The sequence below is a fragment of the Lithobates pipiens genome, unplaced genomic scaffold, assembly GCF_037356315.1.
Source record: "Lithobates pipiens isolate NorthernLeopardFrog02 unplaced genomic scaffold, aLitPip1_a1.2 Scaffold_3, whole genome shotgun sequence".
Lineage (NCBI taxonomy): Eukaryota > Metazoa > Chordata > Amphibia > Anura > Ranidae > Lithobates > Lithobates pipiens.
Window position 1 is genome coordinate 15,479,984 of NW_027507790.1, and position 24,344 is coordinate 15,504,327.

The 24,344-nt window shown below is 43.2% G+C and overlaps 1 protein-coding gene across 1 annotated transcript in view; it reads right to left on the minus strand.

Moving 5' to 3' along the window:
• UBE3B (ubiquitin protein ligase E3B) overlaps positions 1-24,344 on the minus strand; it is an 87,553-nt gene that overhangs the window by 22,087 nt on the left and 41,122 nt on the right. The window contains exons 13-21 of the mRNA XM_077461316.1: positions 23,191-23,368; positions 22,667-22,836; positions 20,580-20,747; positions 19,682-19,853; positions 19,331-19,449; positions 19,091-19,205; positions 9,336-9,435; positions 8,708-8,827; positions 818-994 (exon numbers count right to left, since the gene is read on the minus strand). Coding sequence (XP_077317442.1) covers positions 818-994; positions 8,708-8,827; positions 9,336-9,435; positions 19,091-19,205; positions 19,331-19,449; positions 19,682-19,853; positions 20,580-20,747; positions 22,667-22,836; positions 23,191-23,368 — 1,319 coding nt within the window. The remainder of the gene's footprint in view (positions 1-817; positions 995-8,707; positions 8,828-9,335; positions 9,436-19,090; positions 19,206-19,330; positions 19,450-19,681; positions 19,854-20,579; positions 20,748-22,666; positions 22,837-23,190; positions 23,369-24,344) is intronic.

A 24,344-nucleotide genomic window follows, 5' to 3' on the forward strand; every position in this document is an offset into this window, starting at 1 on the left:
AATTTTCTTCTACACAGCCAGTCCCAGTGCCAAAAAGGTTGGGGACCACTGCTCCAGAGCATCCACACAAAACAATAAGGCTGAAGGCACAAATTCTGGAATTTCTTTTCCATAGGATACATTTCAAAACGAGTGTATAGCATTTACGGATTGGACCGATCCTCAAAGTGCACATTCAATTTGTCCATTGATATTAAGAGTCTTTTTTTCTGACTCAGCCAGCCTCTTAAAGTGGTAGTAAAGTCATCTTAGCTCTTTTTTACCTACAGGTAAGCTTAACATAAAGCTTACCTGTAGGTGAAATTAATATCTCCTAAATGTGCACTGGTTAGGAGATATTCCACAAAGCAGCAGCTGGTGACATCACCGGCGCATGCGCTCTGTAGGAATGGCATACCAAAGTCTGTGCTGCAAACAGCTACTCCCGTGCGCATGCGCAGGAGTGACGTCATCTTGGCTCCGCCAATCAGATGACCGGAGCCCGCAAACTCGTAATGAAGACGGGTGAAGATGGAAGCCCTATCAGCAGCGACAGCGCGCCTCTGGAGGGCTTTGTTCTAAGGCAAGTCTCTCATAATGTGCTTTCCTCCATTTCATCCTCAAAGAGATATTAAGGTTCCAATCACCTGAAAGTAGCCTGCATATAACCTAAAGTCTATGAATATAACTATATTGACCTGTACTGTACAATTAGGACAGTAGAATTAGGACTTTTAATGCTATGTTTAACCGGCCAAAAGAGAGCAAACACAAGTTCATTGTTAGGTTTTACATAGACATAACATGAAACTTGAGTACCTGGGTATAATTTAAATACCTTAAACAGATTCAGTGCTGGATCAAACACCTTCTTTATAATTTCTTCCAAAAATTCCTTAAAAACTCCATCTTGGTCTATTCCAGCTTCATCAACTCCAAGGTCATTTACGAATTTTACTCTGATGACACCTTTCATGGCATTCTGTGACAACTGCCTAAGCTGGTCATAACCATCCTATAAAATGAATAAAGCTATGAAATTTGGATAGTTATTGTTAAAAACAGTATACTACACACATAAGCTATATATATGTTTTCTGATCTGGAAATGCATTGTTTCAGATGATAATGGAAGAAAAAAAAAATCATGACGACAAAACACACAATTTCACTTCACTTCAGCTGCAAAGGTACAAGTAATGATTAAAATGATGCAGTCTATAAAAAAGAAAGCACACAGTGATGTAAAGAAGTTCAGAACTGGGACATTTATTGCAACATATAAAAATACAGTGGGTTGATTTACAAAAGGCAAACTGTGCACTTTGCAATTACAGTTGCTCCAAATCTTAGTAAATGAAGTAAAGATTCACTTTGCAAAGAATACCCAATCACATCCAAGGGAAAAAAAAACTATTTTGCTAGTATTTGATTGTATGATGGAAGACAGCAAAACTTATGTTCATTTACTAAGGTTTGGACCAACCAACTGCACTTTACAAAGTGCACAGTGTATTTGCCTTTAGTACATCAAACACAGTATGTCAAGGCTAAAATTGCTGTTTTACTTATGATGTCATGGCTCCTTCCTCTTCAACTTTGTCAGTGGCAGACAGTCCTTACTGCTGCACTGAACTGAATGACTTTGATTTTTATAAAGCCCAGAAGACTGGCAACATCCACAGGTGGATTAATTCCAGACTTAAGGTGTGAAAACTGTCAGGAGTAGTTACAATAGTTTCCCTTTATTCCCATGAATTAAAAAAAAAACTCACTGCAATTGTTAACAGTGTTATAGAGATTGTTTTCGCCCCAATAACTGCCACTTAGATAGCTTGTTTGCATGTACTGTAACTGTAGAGGCACACACAATACACACAAAGGCACGCAAAGTGGAATTTTTTACTCACTGCTAATTTTTTTTTTATTCCAACAAGGAACACACAGAAAGTCAAATACTGTTAGGTTATACAGTGCATACAGCAGGACTGAAAATAAAAATGTAGGCTAGCCCAATATAAACTCTCTTATACATGCCTTGGTTTTGTGACATGCACATGATTATAAATGCAGAGGAGTGGAGAGAAGAGAATAAGGCAGCGGTGACAGAAGACTGGGCCAACGCTAGTAAAAGAGCTATAAGAAGATAGTGGAGGCCCGGCAGAAGAACCGAAGAGCGGGACAAGACCCCAGAAGAGCGGCACAAGACCCCAAAGTCGGAAGAAGACCCCCAGACGTAGGCGGTGGCAGGAACGAAGAAGAAAGACAGGCTCTTCCGCTAGTAAAAGAGCTAGCAGAAGATAGTGGAGGAGTCCGGCGAGAAGACCCCCCCAAGACAGAAGAAGACCACCGGAGCTGTCTAATAAATTATTTTAAAAACTTGTGTTGTGTTTTTTTATCGACACTTTTTTCACCAGGTGAATGGGTAGGTGTATATTATACCCCATACTCTTTCACATAGGGTGGGGGGCCGGAATCTGGGGGCCCCCTTATTAAAGGGGGCTCCCGGATTCCGATAAGCCCCCCGCCCGCAGACCCCGACAACCAACGGCCAGGGTTGTTGGGAAGAGGCCCTTGTTCTCATCAACATGGGGACAAGGTGCTTTGGGGTGGGGGGGTGCAGGGCCCCCCTTTCCCCAAAGCACTCCCCATGTTGAGGGCACTCGGCCTGGTACGGCTCAGGAGGGGGGCCGCTTGCTCGTCCCTACCCCCTTTCCTGACCAGCCTGGCTGCGCGTTTGGATAAGGGTCTGCTATGGACTTTGGGGGGACCCCCACACCGTTTTTTCGGCGTAGGGGTTCCCCTTTAAATCCATACCAGGTGACGGGGCTAGCGAGGTGCCAATCTCGCTGATGGAAACCGCGACATTGACGTCCTTCGCTAGTCCCGGCTACCTGGAGCTGAAATGAACTGACTTTTCTCCGTGTGTGGGCAAGTACGTTCATGTGAAAAGTCTGATGGACTCCCGCCATAGTCTGGCGAGTTGTCCGCCAGACCTAGCCCGCCGGAAAAGTCCGGTCGTGTGTGGGCAGGTCCGCTCGTTTGGAAAGTCCGGCGAACCTCAGCTGGAAAGTCCGGTGGTTTGTCCATCGGATTAAGTCCGCCGGATAGTCCGATCGCGTGTGCGCGGCATAACAGGCTCACAAAAAACAACAGAACTAGGGACTGCCTGCAGCACAAAGATCTTATGCCTGAAGCTGACATTAGATAATCCTGATCATCCAACTGGTAAAACTTGGAAAACCTGTGAATAGAAGACCAGGTGGCAGTCTTTCAAATTTGCAAAACAGTAGCCTGATATTGAAGAGTCCAAGAGGTACTTACAGATTTTGTGAAGTGTACGGCAACCACAGAGATCATAAGCTTAAAGCGGAGTTCCACCCAAAAGTGGAACTTACACTTATCTGATTCCCCCTCCGGTGCCACATTTGGCACCTTTCAGGGGGAGGGGAGAGCGAGTACCTGTTTTTGACAGGTACTCTGTCCCCACTTCTGTCGGACCTCCCTGCAGCAAGGTACATCAAAAGTTTGGCCCCCTCCTCCTCCCTCCTTCTTTCCCTGCTGCTGGGTCAGTAAGAGAGAGCAGTGGGCTTTGTGCATGCACAGTAGGGAACCAGCAATGGCGGCGGCAGCATCCAACAGCCAATGTAAACATCAGCTGGGGTGCCAACATTGCTGGATTCCACAGATGTACAGATGTCTTGATGGTGATGAAGGTCTAATGCTGATCCAGACCCATCTGTAAAAAAGGTATGGATTTATCACACAGAGAATTTCTTGCGGTGTCCCCATCAAGAGTCTTATCAGGTGGGTTTTACCACATCCACCTGCGCCAATCCACAGCTATGACAGTCACTGGAGTTCCCGTCATCTTAATAGTGCCAAGCAGACAAGGAGAGAGTTTCAGGGGAGGCAAGGCATAGCTCACAAACTACTGATCCCAGGGAGCCACCAGTGTATCCACTGCTTCCGGTAGAGCAGTGGTTCTCAACTTGGAGGTCAAATGATGATTTGCCAGGGGTCACCGAATCCTGGGCTGTTCTTGAAGCCTGCACCGCTCTCTCAGCCTTTTTGCAGCCGCCCAGCAGGGTTGTCCCTGGAGCCCGCGCCCACCCACTCAGCCACTTCACAGCCGCCCATTCAGTTCACGGCATGGCTAGAGGTCAGCTGACTGGTGAGGAATGTGAAATGGGAGGGGCTGGAGGAGACCCTATCTCCTGATTTCCGCATATGTGTCACTGCTACGAGACACCACAAAGTTGGAGACACAGCGAGTAACACTACCTGTGATTATAGTTGCCATTAAAAGTCCCCACTACAGTTCTCAGATGACCTTGCTCAAGAGCACCTAACCTGGCTGATCAGAACTCCCCCCAGCATTGCCACTCAAACCATTCCCCCCACCAAGGAGTAAGAGAAGGAATAAAAAGAGAGAATACATGTATACATGTAAGGGAGAGGAGGAGGGGGAGGAACAAAGAAAAAGGGAGAGAAAGAATAGGAGAAAACAAGAAAGATGGCTAGAGAGAGAGAGATGGGGGGGGGGGGGGGCCAATAAATTAGGCTAGAGAGCGATACAAAGGGAAAGAAAGGAGAACAAATAGTGGTACATCTTAAAATGTACCATAAGGGGGGTTAAGTCTATGTTCTCTTGCAGAACATAGACTTCTCCACCTTCACGGACCCTCAGGTAGAGCTCCTTGAAGCCCCCATAAGAGAGGAATGTATTGCAGAAGCCATAGCATGTCTGCCATCATCTAAAGCCCCAGGCTCTGACGGCCTCCCCCTAGAATTCGACTCCCAATTCCAGGAAACTCTTCTCCCTAAACTCCATGCATTGTATTCCCACATATATGAAACTGACACACTCCCACGCACTATGCGAGGCCCTGATTGTCCTATTCCGATTAGATTAAACAAAGTAATACTTAACCTCATTCACGCCGACCAAACTGGTTTCATGCCTAATAAGAACATGGCATTCAACCTTAGAAGGTTATTTATGAACCTCCGAGCCTCCCACGACAACACCAGCACAAGGGTAGTGGTCAGTCTCGACACCGCCAAGGTGTTCGATTCGGTAGAGTGGGGCTACCTATGGGAGTGCTTGCGCAGATTTGGCATTGGCCCCAGATTTGTCAAGTGGCTCCAGCTCCTCTACCAAGCCCCCACCACCCGCATCCAAGTAAATGGTCAGATATCTAACCCTTTCCCTCTGTCCAGAGGAACCCGCCAAGGTTGCCCCATCTCACCCATGCTCTATGCATTGGCCGTGGAACCCGTGGCCATCGCCATCAGAGCACACCCTGATTTCCGGGGCCTCCGTATGGGCCAGGTGACTGAGGTGATCAGCCTCTATGCTGATGATATGCTGCTGTACCTGGAGGATGCTGGCCCCTCCTTGACAGCAGTTCTGCAACTAATTCAACGCTTTGGGGCTTTCTCTGGACTTTAGATAAACTGGTCAAAATCCCAAATTCTTCCAATAGATGTCACCGTCCCTCAGGAAACGCAGGCGGCCCTACCCCTAGTGTGAGTCGACCAAATTAAGTACTTAGGTGTACAATGCTCCCACTCCCTTACAGACTACACTCACTTAAACCTGGAACCTCTATTTGAACTCTTGAAACGCAGAACCCAGGTCAGGTCCAGACTCCCTCTTGGGGTCATGGGCCGGCTAAGCTTGGTAAAAATGATTCTCCTTCCCAAATTACTCTACCTTTTCTAGCATGCCCCACTCCATGCCCTGGCCCATATGTTTAGAAACACGGAATCTATCCTTAATACATTTATATGGGGCTCCTTCAGGCACAAACTGGCATGGCAGACCCGTAAATGCCCTAAAATCCACCTGGGCGGCACTACCCTACCTGATCTGGCACTATACTACCTTGCTTCCCAACTGTCCCACTTCTACTACCTTAACAAGCATGATAAAATCACATACTCTACACTAGTGTGCATGGCGGCCACGGATGTTGTGGCCCACCCCTTTCAAATAATCTTAGCATCAGGGTCTCTCACGCTTAGGAGACAGACAGCATATGCTAACACACCACAGTCAAATTTGGCACATGGCTCAGACCACTACTGGGGCTCCCCCCGTGCATGCCCACACACCCCTATGGGAGAACCCTCATTTACCGGAGCTACTGAGTATCCCTGATCACAAAATATCATATACCTATCTCAACTCTTTACCAATCGTACCATTAAGATGTTCCAGACCCTCAAAGAGGGATTTGACCTTCCCAATCACACATTCTTTCGCTACTTGCAGATCTGCCATGCCATCCAGACCCAATTCAGGAGCTCTACCCCGGTATTAGAATCAGTGACCCTAGCGGGCATGGTACTCGGCGACGACCCAAAGAAACTGATTTCCCTCCTATACACGCACCTCCTCACCCCCAGAGCTACAGCCCATGCATATCAGCTAAAAACAAAATGGGAGGCGGACCTCGAGGAAATTGAGGATGAACAATAGGGGGAAATATTAGAAATACCCAAAAAAGTATCACCCAAACTCTCTGACAGACTTACCCACCTCTATATCCTCCACAAATCGTACATCACACCCGCTTGACAGTCTAAATATAAACCAAACACTGATCCTACATGCCCCAGATGTGGGGACTCTGACGGCACTTTCTACCACCTCATCTGGTCCTGCCCACCTATCCAATAATACTGGACGCAGATCATTAAATTCCTCCATGACCACATGGGATCCCTCCTGACACTTTGCCCATGCCAATGTATTCTCGGTCTTCTTCCACCACCTGAAGAAGAGAAATACCTCACAGTATTTTTGCAGGAAACCCTCTTTACTGCCAGGATGCAGACATCCCAACTATGGCTAAGACCCGTGTCTCCTATGGTTCAGCAGTGGAAGAGAGCTGTGAATCTTACACTACCGTATAAGAAAGTCCTAAACTACCATCGCGGATGCCCAGGCAAGTTCCAAAAGATATGGGATAGGTAGATCGAAAACTCCTACACTTGCACAGAATAGGGCCACTGCTACATTAAATTAGAACCGCAAGGATGACCCTCTATTACCCTTATTACCTATGTCAGAGGAATCTCAAGTGCACCTATACTTTTGCACAAATGATATCAAGATATAAAAATTGTAAATTTAGTTACGTATGTCAGACAAAGCTTATATACCCTTTCCAATGATGGTTGGTGCCTGTTGCACCGGATGTTTAATCTGTAACATTCTGTATTGACTTTTATGCTCAATAAACTTGATTTTTGATTTTAAAATACCTTCAAATTAAGGGAGTTCCTTGGGGACTCCCAGAACTAGTGTCCCCATTGGAAGATTTGCCCTCTATTACTATTCAGGGGACAACCCAAAATTTGGGGTTGTCTTTTACTTTCAATGAAAATTGTAAGCAGGACAAATAGAGAGGGCAAATCACTTTAAAGGGGCACAGGGCAGCAACAAAAACTGACAGGTATTCTAATACCTCTTCACTCTATCCAAAACAAAACATAAAACGTTTTCCCTTTAGTTATACCTTAACGTGAGTGTGATAGTGTGTTATCTTCCATTACAATTACCAAGTTTAACAATTTTCCTAGGCCCTGTTTGCTCTCTTTTTGTCATTATCTAAACTTTTGGTCAATAAAATTCTGCATGACTGTAGTGAAGTCCTCCGTGGATAGAGCAGGGGTAAATGGCTTTGCATGACAGGACTAGGTAAGACTCTACCAGAATGAAAAATTCTGGGATGTAAATGTTGGCTGCATCAGTAGGCATGCAGCAAGCAACATTTGAGCGATCAGAGGAGTGTGATCCGTGAGTAGAAAAAGTAATCTAGCACTAGGAACTGATGAACTCAAGTGCTGGGAGCAGATGTAAGGTCAGATGGCCAGGGATGACCAAGGTACTGTAGGCAGGCTGTGGAAATTGACTGAGGATAAATGTTATGTTGCACATGATTCCTTCAAACTGGAGCAGCAGCGGGAAGGTGCGACACTCCACCCAGCAGATGATATTAGTACTCAAACCCTCAGTGTTAACCCCTTCTGTAAAGCCAGGAGTAGTGGGCATTTTGAAGGTTGCCCAGCAAAACAAAATATGAATTAGCTCCCAGTGTTTAACTTGAACAACCTGCCCACAAAGGGTAAGCTCTGAGACAGTGCCATGGCCCTGGCAAGCACACCATGCCTAACTTTTTACCAGTACTTGGTGTCTGAAAAGTGCAATATGCAGAACTCAGAGCCCAAAGATCATATTCCAAGCTAGCCCCACAAAGTCCAGTCAAGTAGGGTTTAGGCGTCACACCCCAAAGTAAAGCTAAGGAAAGGCCAATCTAGGTAGCTGCCGTGGAGACATGAGCTTAAGCAGGGATGTAGTGAGGAATCTTGATTTAAAAGAAAAAGTTAGTAAAAAACATGGTTTTCCCAACAGAGCAGAAGGGGTCATCATGGGCCAGCATACATTTTTTTTTTGTTTTTTTGCTTGCCAATATCCAATCCTCTTGTAGGCAGCAGTATAAACTGACAATATATCACTTTCTGTGTCACTCAATGGGCAAGAAAGAAAATGAAACTGTACACCTAAATAATATCATTACATATTTTTACTTGCATAGTTTTCATAATGCAATATTTTTGAGACAGTGGTCCTTTAGCATAGATTGATCACATAATATTGTTGCTGACAAATAAAAGGTGAATAAACACTGGTTTGTTTATCTGAGTTTGAACCTACCTCCAACATACGTGACCTTCTTATAGTGATGTGAGTAACATGTGGAGAGGCTGTGGTTGTTTCCACCAAACCCAGCTTCTCTTTTTCTTTAGTTACTATATTTCTGAACAAAAGCACTCTCTGCAAGAAAGAAAGAAACAATCACCTGTAAGACCAGGAAGCATCATTAAATCAGTTTTAAAGTAAAAAAGAAAAAAAATCTACTAAAATAAACATGCTATAATCATCAGCTCTGTGCGAAGGTATTGGTAATCTTGGCTCCTCTCCTTCTGTTGCCCTGTCTGATCCCAAGCTGGGCTGTGTGCATCCATTGGCGCACACAGTATGGCTTGTCCTTGCCCTCCGTTCTCTGCTCACAGGATTAGGCTGACAGCAGCAGGAGCCAATGGCTCAGTCTGTTCTCAGTCAAGTTGGTAAGAGCAGGGAGAGGGGAGAGAAGAGCAGCAGATGGGGACATTGCTTTATCGATACAGGACTTGGGTAAGCATTTGGGGTTTGGGGGGGGGGGGGGGGCGACAGCTAAACAGCAAATGGTAAAATGCACGGAATTAATTAAGGTAAAAACGCTTTACCTTTAGGATAGCTGTGTTTAAATCCAAGCAGTGTGAATGCAGATAATGAAACTTACATTTTTGTGTGGGATAACATGAGGGATGTACTGAAGCAAGAGCTGGGCTCTCTTTCTCTCTTTGTCCAGTTCTTGGAAAAGCACAGCAGGTTTTAGATCCCTGGAGAAGTAAAATTAAATTAATTAGAAACTGGCTAAATGGCAAAACACGTGCACATCATTACTACAGATTTTCAAGAGATAACTGGGCAGACTTCTGTACATTTTAACCACTTGAAAACCAGGCCTTTTTCTGACATTTGTTGCTTACAAGTTAAAAATAGGATTTTTACGTCATACTCACCTGTAAAATCTTTTTATTTTCTTTGAGACACAGAGTCAGGCTAATATTCTTTACCTGCTGGTTTTATACTCCATGATTAAGTGACTGGACACTGGTAGACCAAAGGTCTTTAGACAGGAAGTGATCCCCTATATAACCCCTTACATACAGGAAGTACTTTAGTTCTGTAGCAAGCACTAAATCCTCAAAAAAGAGGGGAGGGATCTCTGTGTCCCATGATGTACTCAAAGAAAAGGATTTTACAGGTAAATATGGCGTAAAAATCCTATTTTCTTTTTCATACATCATGGGACACAGAGTCAGGCTAATATTCATTACCTGCTGGGATGTCCCAGAGCAATCGCCTAGAGGGGAGGGAGACACCCTGCCAAACAATAGCCATTAGAACTTATACGGCAGCCCGCAGTACACCGTGGCCAAAAAGCCGAATCCTCGGCTGCTCGAACATCCACTTGATAACATTTTATGAACTTATGCACTGAAGACCAGGTAGCAGCCCTACAAATCTGACCAACAGATACCCAATGGCGAAAAGCCCAGGAGGGTCCTACACCCTGGGTAGAATGAGCTCTCACCCTAGGGGGAGGAGCTTTATGTTTCAGACCGTAGGACTGAATGACCAATTGATGGACCCAATTGGCAACGGAAGCTTCGGAAGCTGCCTGCCCCTTCTCGGGTCCTTTTGGTAAAAAAAAAAAAAAACTGATCCTCGGATCTCCACAGATCTAGACAAACCTTGACTGCCCAGACAACGCCAAAAAATGCAGCCGCCTCTCTTCCGCCGAACGAGGCTGAGTGAAAAAAGGCGGCAAAATATATGTCCTATTTAAACGAAAGGCCAACACCACCTTTGGCAAAAAGGATGGAACAGGTCGTAACACAACCCTGTCAAGGTGAAAGGGCTGTCAACTCAGACACCCTTCTAGCCGAGGTGATAGCCATCAGGAAGGCTAGCTTGCGTGACAGCAAGTCTAATGGAATTTTCTTAATAGGTTCAAATGGTTGTTTCTGTAACACAGACAGCACCAAGTTCAAGTCACAAGGACACATAGGTGACCTAATGGGGGGAAGCAAGTGAGTTGCCCCCTCCATAAAGGTTCGGATCAGTGAATGGGAGGCTAAATGCCTTTGGAAGAATACTGATAGGGCCAAAACCTGACCTCTGATTGTACTCAAAGCCAATTTGATTTCCACAGCTGACTGTAGAAAAGAGAGAATCCTCCCAATCACATATTTCCGAAGATACCATTTTCTGGCTTCACACCAAGCAATATACAGTCAGGTCCATAAATATTGGGACATCAACACAATTCTAATCTTTTTGGCTATATACACCACCACAACGGTTTTGAAATAAAACAAACAACACTTATTTTACCTGCAGACTTTCAGATTTAATTTGAGGGTATTTACATCCAAATCAGGTGAACGGTGTACGAATTACAACAGTTTGTATATGTGCCTCCCACTTTTTAAGGGACCAAAAGTAATGGGACAGATTAACAATCATCTATCAAACGTTCACTTTTTAATACTTGGTTGCAAATCCTTTGCAGTCAATTACAGCCTGAAGTCTGGAATGCATAGACATCACCAGACGCTGGGTTTCATCCCTGGTGATGCTCTGCCAGGCCTCTACTGCAACTCTCTTCAGTTCCTGCTTGTTCTTGAGGAATTTTCCCTTCAATTTTGTCTTCAGTAAGTGAAATGCATGCTCAATCGGATTCAGGTCAAAGCGATTGGCTTGGCCATTGCATAACATTCCACTTCTTTCCTTTAAGAAACTCTTTGGATGTTTTCGCAGCATGCTTCGGGTCATTGTCCATCTGCACTGTGAAGCGCCGTCCAATGAGTTCTGAAGCATTTTGCTGAATATGAGCAGATATTGCCTGAAACACTTCAAAATTCATCCTGCTGCTTTTGTCAGCAGTCTCATTATCAATAAATACAAGGGAACCAGTTCCATTGGCAGCCATACATGCCCACGCCATGACACTACCACTACCATGCTTCACTGATGAGGTGGTATGCTTTGGATCATGAGCAGCTCCTTTCCTTCTCCATACTCTTCTCTTCCCATGACTCTGGTACAAGTTGATCTCGGTCTCATCTGTCCATAGGATGTTGTTCCAGAACTGTAAAGGCTTTTTTAGATGTTATTTGGCAAACTCTAATCTGCTCTTCCTATTTTTAAGGCTCACCAATGCTTTACATCTTGTGGTGAACCCTCTGTATTCACTCTGGGGAAGTCTTCTCGATTGTTGACTTTGACACACATACACCTACTTCCTGGAGAATGTTCTTGATCTGGCCAACTGTTGTGAAGAGCATTTCTTTACCAGGGAAAGAATTCTTCGGTCATCCACCACAGTTGTTTTTCATGGCCTTTCGGGTCTTTTGGTGTTGCTGAGCTCACCGGTGCATTCTTTCTTTTTAAGGATGTTCCAAACAGTTGATTTGGCCACACCTAATGTTTTTTCAGCCTAATGATGGCTTGCTTCACTGATAGTGACAGCTCTTTGGATCTCATATTGAGAGTTGACAGCAACAGATTCCAAATGTAAATAGCACACTTGAAATTAATTCTGGACCATTTATCTGCTCCTTGCGGGATAATGAGGGAATAATACACACCTGGCCATGGAACAGCTGAGTAACCAATTGTGCCATTACTTTTGGTCCCTTAAAAAGTGGGAGGCACATATACAAACTGGTGTAATTCCTACACCGTTCACCTGATTTGGATGTAAATACCCTCAAATTAAAGCTGAAAGTCTGCAATTAAAGCACGTCTTTTTCGTTTCATTTCAAATTCATTGTGGTGGTGTATAGAGCCAAAAAGATTAGAATTGTGTAGATGTCCCAATATTTATGGACATGACTGTACGTCTTCCACACCTTACGATAAATCTTCCTAGTGACAGCTTTTCTAGCATTAAATAGAGTAGACACCACTGGTCTTTCGATGCCACGGTCCTTTAACACCCTGGCTTCAATAGCGATGCCCTCAAATTTAGAGACTGTAAATTGGGGTGGAATATAGGACCTTGAGACAGTAGATTGGGGCGACGTGGAAGCATACATGGCCCGTCTATCGTCAGTCTCACAATCTCCGGCATCCAGAGCCTTCTATGCCAGGCTGGTGCCACCAGAATGACTGGAGCCCCCTCTCTCCGAACAAATGTGGAAGGAGAGGGATCGGAGGAAAAGCATAAACCAGGGAGTACTGGCTCCATAGAATTATCAGAGCATCTGCTCCAAATGCCGAAGGATATCTCGTTCGAGAAACAAACTGCTGTAGCTTGTTGTTTAACCTAGATGTCAGTAGGTCAACCTCTGGCCATCCCCAACGTTGGAAAATTTCCTGGAACACCTCTGGGTATAGGGACCATTCCCCCGGGCAGATCTGCTGGCGGCTGAGATAATCTGCCTTCCAGTTCTCTACTCCTGTAATATGGACTGCCGATATCATTGGTACATGTCCCTTTGCCCAGGCTAGTACGTAGTTCACCTGCTTCAGAGCTGAACGACTCCTGGTACCGCCTTGGTGGTTTATATAGGCCACTGCCATGGCATTGTCGGACTGAGCCCTGATGGGGCAGTCCTAAAGCTCCACCGTCCATGACCGCAGGACCAGACGTACTGCCCGTATTCTAGGATATTGATGGGCAGGGTCTGCTCTGTCCCTGACCACTTTCCCTGAGCTGTGGGCCCTCCCAGCCTGAGAGACTGGCATCTGTAGTCAGTGAATGCACGAAACTAATGCGCTCCACCTGGCTAATATTAAATGTGTAGAAATACCTACAAAATATATATATGTGAACCTAAAAAATATATATCTAAATACGTGTACATATGTAGGAAGCCGCCAGCAAAAAATAGTGATCTCAACACCAAAAGAAATATAAAAGTGCAAGAAATGCGGCGCTACCTAGAATAAAATACAATGCTCAAACACATGTAGTGCAACAGTGAATTCACCTCACTAAAAGTGATAAATGTGCAATATTCAACCGTGAATATTATAGTATCCTGATAAAATAAAGTGTATAAATCTTCAAAACATCATGCATGAAATATTAACAAAATATTAAATGTGAAAATTGCTGAATAAATACTCTTATGAAAACAGTCCGAGAAATGACGGATAATAATCAAATGACAAATCAGGATACTATAATATTCACGGTTGAATATTGCACATTTATCACTTTTAGTGAGGTGAATTCACTGTTGCACTACATGTGTTTGAGCATTGTATTTTATTCTAGGTAGCGCCGCATTTCTTGCATTTTTACATCTGTAGTCAGTACTCTCCAAGTTACCGAGAGAAAGGATTTTCCCTTTCGCAGGTTCTGATCCTGCAACCACCAGTTTAGGCTTAAGCATGCCTGAGGAGATAAGCACATTGGATAATCCAGGGCTTTTCGTCCTCTGTTCCAAGCCAAAAAGATGTATTGTTGTAAAGGCCTGGAATGGAACTGGGCATAGGGCACTGCCTCCAAGGAGGATACCATCCTCCCTAGAAGACTCATAAAGAGCCAAATGGAGGGTTGTCTGGTGCCCCTTATCTGATGCACCTGATCCTTCAGGGCACAGATCCTTACGGGTGGCAAGAAACCTCTTGCTTGGACGGTGTTTAGACTCAGACCTAAATATCTAAAGCCCCAGCCTTGAGACCAACTCAAAGTCTAATGCCCCATACACACTATCAGTTTTTCTGCTGAGTTTTCCTTTAGATTTACCAAAAACCATATTACATGACGTCAAACTTTAAGAGTTTCAATTTGTATGCAATCAGGGAGGCCCTTGCACTACATGGTTTTGGTAAACCTGAAGGAAAAACTCAGCAGAAAAACCGATAGTGTGAATGGGGCATTAGACTTTGAGGTGGTCTCAAGGCTGACTTTTCAGTATTCGTGATCCAGCCTAAGCTTTTCAAATACCTCACTGTATATTATGCTCTGTTCTATAGCCTGTACTGAGTGATCTCTGAGGAGGAGCTTGTCCAGATAACCGAGCACCAGGATCCCTTGGGCCCTTAAAAGACCCAGTGCTGGTGCTAGGACCTTTGTGAACACCCGGGGAGCTGTAGCAAGCCCAAAGGGTACAGCCACAAACTGAAAATGACGTTCCTCTACTGCAAAACGTAGGAACCTCTGATGAGGCTGAAAGATAGGTATGTGTAATACGCATCCTTTATATCGATGGAGGCTAAAAAGTCTCCCCTCTGGAGTAAGGTTACTACTGAGCGGACAGACTCCATCCGAAAGGACTGTATCAGTACATACTTGTTCAGGGACCTTAGGTCCAAAATGGGCCTTGTATCCCTGTTTGGTTTCTGAACCGTAAACAGGTTTGAGTAAAACCCTGTGCCCCTTTCGAATACAGGAACCTCTACAATCACTCCTTGATGCACTAGATGATGTATTGCCTGAAGCAATAAGTTTCTTTTTGGAGGATCCGAGGGAACGATAGATCTTAGAAACCTCTGAGGGAGGAACCCCCCTGTAACTCCAGCTTGTAACCCGAGATATAATTGAGGTGACCCACTCATCCTGAATTGTTTCCTAAATACCCACAAAGTGCAGCAGCCTTCTCCCCACAGATGGAATGGGGGCGTCCCCTCAAACGGAGGGCTTGGTTCTGGGCTTAGAAGAATTTTTGACCCAGGGCTTTTTCTGGCCCTGGCCTTGTGGCTTGCCCCGGGCCCTAGCTCCCTGTTGGCGGCAGAAATGCCCTGACGCTGAGACATTTGAGGAAGTAGTCCCTGGGTTTTTAAACAAGGGACATCTGGTGCTTTTCTTCACAGGAAGTAGAGAACTCTTTCCTCTGGAAATCTTTTGGATATAGTTGTCCAAGTAATCACCAAATAAATGTTCCCCATAAAACGGAAAACCTGCCAATAACTTTTTACAAGGAAGCTCGGCTGACCAGTTCTTAAGCCATAAAAGTCTGCGCATATGCACAGACAAGAGAGCCAGACGAGAAACCTGCTATATTGAATCCTTTAAAGCATCAACAGCAAACCACAGCACTCAAGGAATATCTGTCTTGCTTTCAGGCAGATCATCCTCCTGGTTAGGCCTAACCGGCCATTTGACCTGATCCTTTAAAGACTGGCAAATACCAATTGCTGCAACAGCTGGCTGAATAGCTGAACTGGCCAAAGAAAAGGAAGCCTTTAATAATAACGCCAATTTCTTGTCAACAGGGTCTTTTAAGCCCTGTGCATTATCCACTGGACAAGTTAAGTTCTTGTTTAAGGAAGAGACTGCTGCATCTACGGCTGGCTTGCTCCACTTTCTAATGAACTTTTCATCCATCGGATATAAAAGGGAAAACCTTTTAGGGGGCAAAAAAGTCCTGTCATGATGTTCCCAATCAGCATACACTGCCTGTTCCAACAGGGGGGTGTAGCGGGAAAGTCTGTGCGACCTGAAAATGCCCCAGAGATCCCAAAGAGGACCAGGGGGCTCAGTCACATCTGAGAGGCACATATCGACTGGATATCTTCTTTTCCAGATTGCTTGGAAGCAGACTCATCTGCCAGGCACTCCACCAAATCCTGAGCTTTCAGCTCTTCCCCATCCTCAACCCATTCCTGCTCCAGACTAGGAGACTCTGGGAGGGGGATCTGTCACGCTTCCTGCCACCCTGCGGGATGGAGGCAATCATGCCTGAAATCCTGTGCTCTAACCCGGCTAGGGCTGACGACAGTTCATCCTTAGTGATAAAGGGTGAAGCAGCAGCAGCGCTGACTGTAGGCACAATACCAAATAGGCGCAGCGGCTCAGATTGCCCGGGAGCCTCTGGTCTTTCAGGGGATACAATATTAGGGATACGACTAGGTTCATCAGGAACTACTGATGACATAGGTGTGCCCTTCCCTATTGTGTTAGTCTCACTTGTCTTTTTGGAAGACATTCAATGCCACAAACAAAGAGTACTTGGGTGTAGTTAAAACAATAGGGCTCACTACGCCCCTATGCAACAATCCTGCTAAGCACCTTTAGCCTGCCAAGCCTAAGCCTATTACTCACGTGACCCGTGTAAGGAAAAATGAACCACTACAAGTGTCTGTTCAGAGCCTGCTCTGTGTCCACAGCTGCCTTCTGGAAGCACCACATGCTTGGCCTGCACAGCTTAAATAAGCTGGGTGTGCGCTGAAACCCTCTATGCGCATGTGTGCGGTCCCGGCGAGTGGGCGTGACTGTATTTTCGCGTACAACGCGAATCTTCATGCGCCCAGATAAAGGCTACGGCGCATGTGCAGTGAAGCCGCATGTGCCATGGCCGCCAAACTGCTGAGCCCAGTGGCACCCTCTCTGCGCCATCATACAGGTAAAAATCAGCCAGAAACAAGCAAAAAAGGTACACTTTGCAAACAGCTACAGCTAGCCCAGAACTCCCCCGTATGGTCATTGCACACAGGGGTCCAGCCTTTAGCTAGCTTGACTGATTGTTACAATCACTGGGACACCCCACAATAATAAAATACAGGGTTTTCCCTTTTCCCGTCCAGGTGCAGGGCCACTTAGAAGCTAAGGGTCCAATCTTCACCCTTCACGGTGGGTTCCTGTCACTTGGACCTTCAAAGACCAGGTACCCTTTCATGTTTAGGGTCTACTCCCTTGGACCTGTACAGCACTCTACAGGAAATGCCTTAGCGCTGTAGTGTCCAGAATTTCCACTCCGCAGGGTTCAGTGCCCGGAGGCCACGTTACAGGCAAAACCTCGCAGGATCTTGAGTCATCTTTGCGAGGCTCGGGTACCATTTATCTAAGCATAAAAGCCTGAGTCAAATGGATCCGATCGATCAATCCCTTGATTCATTTTTGGAACCATTTGTGGGACTAGAGACCTGGAGCTCAGAGAGCTAAAAAAAAAAAAAAAACGTGTCATCCACCTTGCAGACACTGGTAAAAAGCTAAAGTACTTCCTGTATGGGAGGGGTTATATAGGGGATCACTTCCTGTCTGAAGACCTTTGGTCTACCAGTGTCCATTCACCTAATGATGGAGTATAACCCAGCAGGTCATGAATATTAGCCTGACTCTGTGTCCCATGATGTATGAAAAAGAAATCAGTATTTTTTGCTAGAAAACTACTTAGAACCCCCAAACATTATATATATATATATATTTTTTAGCAGAGACTCTAGAAAATAAAATGGCGATTGTTGCAATATTTTATGCCACACTGTATTTGGGCAGCAGTCTTTCAAACGCAATTTTGTGGAAAAAATACACTTTAATGAAATCAAACAAAAACAGTAAACTTAACACCATTCTTTTTGTATAATGTGAAAGATGATTTTATGCTGAGTTAATAGATACCCAACATGTCATGCTTTAAAATTGCGCACGCTTGTGGAATGGCGACAAACGATGTTACTTAGAAAAAACCAATAGGCGATGCTTTAAAAAATGTTAAGAGTTACCTGTTTAGAGGAGGTCTAGTGCTAGAATTATTGCTCTTGCTCTAACGATCATGGCGATACCTCACATGTGTGGTTTGAACACTATTTACATTTGCGCGCATGACTTACATCCCTTGTGACAGCAATAGGCACATGTCAGCCATTATTATGGAGGGATCTGGGGACTTTAAGACCCCAAACCCCTTCTCTCTGCACTTAAAAGTATTCAAAAACGCCAAGATCGGCATATTTGAATACTTTAAATCTTTGAAAAATTACGGCGTTGGCTCCCAAGTAAACCAGATTTGCTTCCGGATTACCATATCCAAGACCCGATCAAAGCCAATTCAGGCATCGTTCGGTTCTCTAGCCAGCACGTCGCTTAGGTCTCCCGGTGAGACAGGAGAGTCTAGACAAGCGGCGGGAGGGGGGGAGGTCCCCTCCTGCTGCTTGTAATAACAGCTGAGCAGCTGCTTAGCCGCATCAGTTGTTATTACAAGAGAGCTGACTGTCAGCTTTAAAAAAAAAAAACAGTACCGAGGGTTATGCCTGAAGCTGCATGCATCACTCTGGTACAACCACTAGAAGCCAAATGACGTATAGGTAGGTGATTTGGCGGCAAGTGGTTAAATGCTTAAAACCATATTTCAGTACAGTAGGTGAACATGTGTCTTAATCCTGAATCAGTTACTGAATTTCCACAGTGATGAAACCAAGCCAGGAGAAAAGTATGAGTATATCATTGCTCGTCCTTCCCGTGAATGCTAACTGACTGGCTTTTGAGCTGACTCTCTTGGGTAAATCTTTTTTTTTTTTTTTTATTCACTGACCTGGACCAAGTATGCAGATATGAAAAACTGGAGCAAAGTCAGAATTTCTCATCTGCAAGAAGCATGACAGCCAGGCAACTTACATTTACAGAAGGAGAGTCTAGCTATGACAACCTCCCTGTTTTTCTAAAGTCAATTTGCCTTCGGTATATGAATTCATAAACAATGCATACTGTATAATCAGTGCCAGCCATGGATTAACACATGTACACATACTCACTTTCGCAGCCAGTGGTCCTCTGGAGCAAATCTTCTACGGCAATCTCTTTCGTACAGAACCATCAGCCAGCCATGCACCGAGTGAAAAAGCTCCAGGGTTTCTCCATTCGCATTCTCTGCAAAAAAAATAAAATAAAAAAATAACAATAAATTAATAGATAACTACTACTGCTTCCAAATACCTAATTATATTGTTTAAAAAGAGCACATGAACATTATTTTCAGCATATGACAGCCTTACCAAGGATTCCGTCCCATACCATCTTGAATACGAAGGAGTTGAGAAAAGAAGAGATAGTGACAAGTTCTTCCACTTTGAAGGAGATTTGCTCTTCGTAGACCTCAATGTCATCCAAAATCCTATTACACAGAAGAGTATACCCTAAATCGGCTGCAATTAAGTGGGCTTTGATTTTACTCTTTTCATTTTTTTTTTATTTTTTTTTTTATTGTAATCTCAATCACGATTTTGTCTTTCGTTTTCTATCTTTATTAAATGTATTCAAATTTAAAATGATTCAAATGATTTAAAATGTACTGTTAACATTTCCTACATTCTTGCAGACATAAGGCATAAACAAGCAGTGCTTACGTAATTAAGTGTCTGGAACAATCACAGAAGAGAACCAGCATAGCCAACAGTCTGCGGGACTCCTCAGTATCATTACTTAAACACTCGAGAAAGAGTTTCAGTCCTCCTTGTGGTCCCAACTCACAGATGAATGCCCACAGCTTTGGCAGCAGATCATCCAGATAAGTAAGACCTAGTGATAGAGTAAAAGACCACTGGAAACGTACGCCATTCAAATTTTCAAAACACTGGCAATACTCTTTGAAGTACAGTACTCGTTTCCAAAGAGAACATGATTGCCTAGCTACATAGTTAAATTTTAGGTTTCAAAAGCTACAAAGGTTATCACATAGCTTCATCTTTTTGCTAGAACTCTATGAATACATAAAAGCTATCTGTAAGAAATCTTATACATTATACATATACTGACTGATAGCAAACCAATTATTCCAACAGCTCATGGCTAGTGGTCTTGCTAAGAGCTGGTTCACACCAGAGGCAGTCCAGTTCATTTTTATTCTGCACCAAAACTGCATGGACAATGTTTTACATGTGTTCCAATGGCCCTAGTTCACACCAGTACAGTGCGTTCTCATCAATATGTGCCTTCACACCAGTGCAATGCGTACAGAATGCAGAAATTGTGGTGTGAGCTGTCCCTAAAGCCTTTATTGTAAAATACAAGTTTAGTGATATGTGGCTATAGTTTTAAAAATTATATTTGTTATGTGATACTCTCGCACTACCACTCTGTGTGTGGGGTAAAAAATGTATAGCTAGCCTGTTGCCTTCACTTAAATAGCTTAACCTTGACTATTCATAAATAACAATATAGAGTTACAATATTTTTGAAACTGTAGACTATAAAATGGTTCCTAATGGAAAGGTTTTGTGATAACTCCAGCAAAATGGTGCTTACCAGTGAGAATCTGTAGCCGGATTTGTGTCAGAGTAGTAAGTACAGTCTGGTAAAGAACACAAATATTGCACACTTTTTGGACTTCTTGTGAATCTACTCTTTTGCCTCCAACAGGTTTCAGGATGTGGCGGACAGAGGCAGATTTCTGAAATGCCCTTTTAAATAGGTCTGCCGGAAAGAACACACTACAGTAACACAATAGACACTGTACGCAGCATGTTTTACTTATTTAGAAAAAAACATACACAAGTGGAAAAGATAATTAGCAAATATGATCTAACATAAAATCTTGTAAGACATTTAACAACAGAAACATTTGAAACGTACCAATATGACATAGGCTAGACAAAAAAAAAGAATATTTTAGAGGAAACCTAGTAGCAGTCAGATCTACTAGCCACAATAACACTTATTTGTGTCCAATGAGAAAAATATGAAAGCCTATGAAATATTAGGCACCATCTATAATAATGTGCAGTGACAATCAGTTTAACAAAGTAACTGTAATTAATCATTAAAGTGTCACTAATCCCTCAGCATAACTATCCATAAATGCTGTATTACATGCGGTTCATACTCAGTCACTATGAGATTTGTTTTCTGTATTCTGCAAAAAAATATAATTGATCCTGCTGTTCTCCATTTCCACCTTCAGTTCATGTTCCCAATTCAGTTTGGGATTTTGCAGCTGTGGTGGCAACTCTGCACATGCTCAGTTTTCAGTGAGTTTCTATGCTGAGAATTTCCTCCCCCGGTCACACCTGAGCAGCTCATATGACTATGGAGTCACACATGTGGGTGTATACAAAGTAGTAAATGACAGCCCACTCCCTCCCTCCTCATTCATTCCCACTAAAACCAATGGGGTGGCATATTATATGTAGACTGATAGAGGTTTCCACTCCCTCTTGTTCTAAGACAAACTGGAGGGATGCGACACAGCCTGTGACTGGCAGAAATACACTTACACCATGGTATTGCCAATAAATAATAAAGATTTTTTTTTTAACTATATATTTGTGTGACAATTTAAAACCGTTTACTGATACTATTTACTTTTACTCTGTATTCAAAGGTTGATTTTTTTTAATTTATTTTTTTTATTAAAAACATGTGACCAGCAGCAGAAGACTAGAAGCTCCTCCTGCTTATGTTTCCCTGCAGACAAGCTGGGAAAGAGCTGGGTCATGTGACAGCTGTATATTGATTAGGAAAAAGGTGCTTAGATTTTTTTATATTTTTTATTAAAATAATTACAGTGCCATCATCTACATACTGAAATGGAAGGGACAGTGTAAATTAAACAGTGTGTGTTTAGTATCACTTTAAATTGAACTGTAATGTATTCTTATTAAGTACAAATTTTAAGTTATTTTCAGATGTTTACTGAAAGTATTTATATGAGGGCGTTCACATTTTTACTGACATGGTGTTCCATATAAATAATATAGTATTTCATGTGTAAATATTGCCCCTAGTGGTTATAGCTGGATCCATCATCAGCATCACTGCTCAATGACTGCACCTAAGCTCAGTTATCTTTATTCAGGTTATGCTCCCCTAAGCATCTTGCCAAAAAATGTGTGTCACGGAGCACATAACGCATGGTAACATACTACCTCACATTACAATAGTGCATGCAGGTTTGTGGTGCATATTGGTGCATACACACCACAACTGTGTAAACCCAGCATAAGGGGTTGATTTACTAAAACGAAAGAGTGCACAATCTGATGCAGCTATCCATAGAAACCAATCATCTTCCATTTTATTTTGTCAAAGCTTAATTGAACAAGCTGAAGTTAGAAGCTGATTGGCTACCATGCACAGCTGCACCAGATGTTGCACGCTCCAGTTGAGTAAATCAACCTAGACCTAGTCCGTCGAAAAGTCCGGTCGTGTGTACACAGCATTAGAGTCTATTATTTTCAGCCAGCCTTTTTTCCATTCACTGAGACAGGTCATTAGGTAGTACTATTCAGTAGGAAGGAAAGCCTACATATTCAATATACAAATCTGAGTGCCTCCATTTACAGTTATATTTATAAAGTATAAGCTAGAACCTCTTCCTTTAACAGTGAACATACTTTTCATGGGCAGATTGTTCTGCGGGGATGAGCTTGGAGTGGCCACAATAGACATCTCCTGATTTTCAGCAAGCTTCTTGCTAAGAACTTCCCGAAACAAGATGCGGATCATATGGACACCCCACAAGTGCTGAAGCTGCTTGGTAAGTAAAGGCATTGACTCATTGAGACTGGAAAAAATATGCAGGAAAAAACTTGAGTGCCATTGGACAATTTAAAGTCATCGATTTTTAACAGGAAAAAATGGAGTTGAATTGCAAAAGGAAAGGAAGAAACAAAAATACTGAACGGATGCAGAATAAAAGACCAAAGGAGGAGAAAAAGTCAATTTCACCAAGGTATGAATGGAAGGGTGGCATAAAAAAAGGTAAAATGAAGGGAAATGGGATGGGAGAATAAGGAAGCAAAAATAGAAGAAAGTTAGTAAGAAAAAAAAAGGACAACCTCCAAAATACCCATCATGTTTGTTTTTCAAAATAGCTATTATTTTATCATAGCTTGAAACTTTTTATAAAACAACATACCCATAATCAACAGTCTGAGAGAACCAGCCAAGCACAGGGTGCCAGTGTGTGAGATTAGATTTCTTCTGCGATACATACTGCTGACAGTATGATAACATCTGAGTGAGGACACTAACAAAGTGACCAGTTTCTTCTTCCAGCACCTTCTCAGTAAGGTGTCCAAGGTGAATGAGGTTACCTATAAAAATTGGAAGTGTTACTGATCTGAATTCGATGGGAAAGTGAAGAAAAAAAAAAAAAAAAAGGAAAAGGCAATTTCAGTAAAACGTTGCCTACCTGCTGATAGCTAATAAGGTAAAAAAAAATCTTCTCCTTAAGGGTATATTTAGATGTGTACCTAAATCTCCCTATTCCTTTGAAGCACAATCCACATTCAGGATTGCGCTTCAAAGGCTACTGACAGATGGTAAGGAAGTGATGTAACACCTCGTCACCGCCTGTTTCAACCCAATTTGTGCTGACAAAAATGAGAGTGTTGCAAGCCAGCTGATTGCTACATGTTGGGTAAACTTTGCCGTGGGCACAAAGCATCGTGACTGCAACACGTAAACACTGTAGTCCAATGTCTACTGCAGCTTAAATATGCAGTTACACCATTCATTTTATGCCGTCCCCCCAACCGCACAAGTAAATGAAGCACAAATATCTCCACTAATTACTATCTTGTTTTATCAGTGCAGGTATAACAATACATTTTTTTTGTTTGACAAGAATGTTATGATGTAGTTACATTGATTTATGGTTCTGTAATTTAGAATGTTTACTGGGGGGGGGCAGAACACCGGGACAGTGATATTGACAGGAACATATTTAAGCTAATCTCAAAGGAATATGGAAGCAGTGGACAGGCACACATAAAAAGTGAACTCATTGTAAGCCAGGGCTATAGAAGTACAGCAGAATAAATCAATATAGTTAAAAACAGACATACAGTATCACACAAAAATGAGTACACCCCTCACATTTTTGTAAATATTTTATTATATCTTTTCTTGCGATAACACTGAAGAAATGACACTTTGTTACAATATAAAGTAGTGAATGTACAGCTTGTACAACAGTGTAAATTTGCTGTCCCCTTAAAATAACTTAACACACAGTGATTAATGTCTAAACCGCTGGCAACAAACGTGAGCACATCTCTAAGTGAAAAT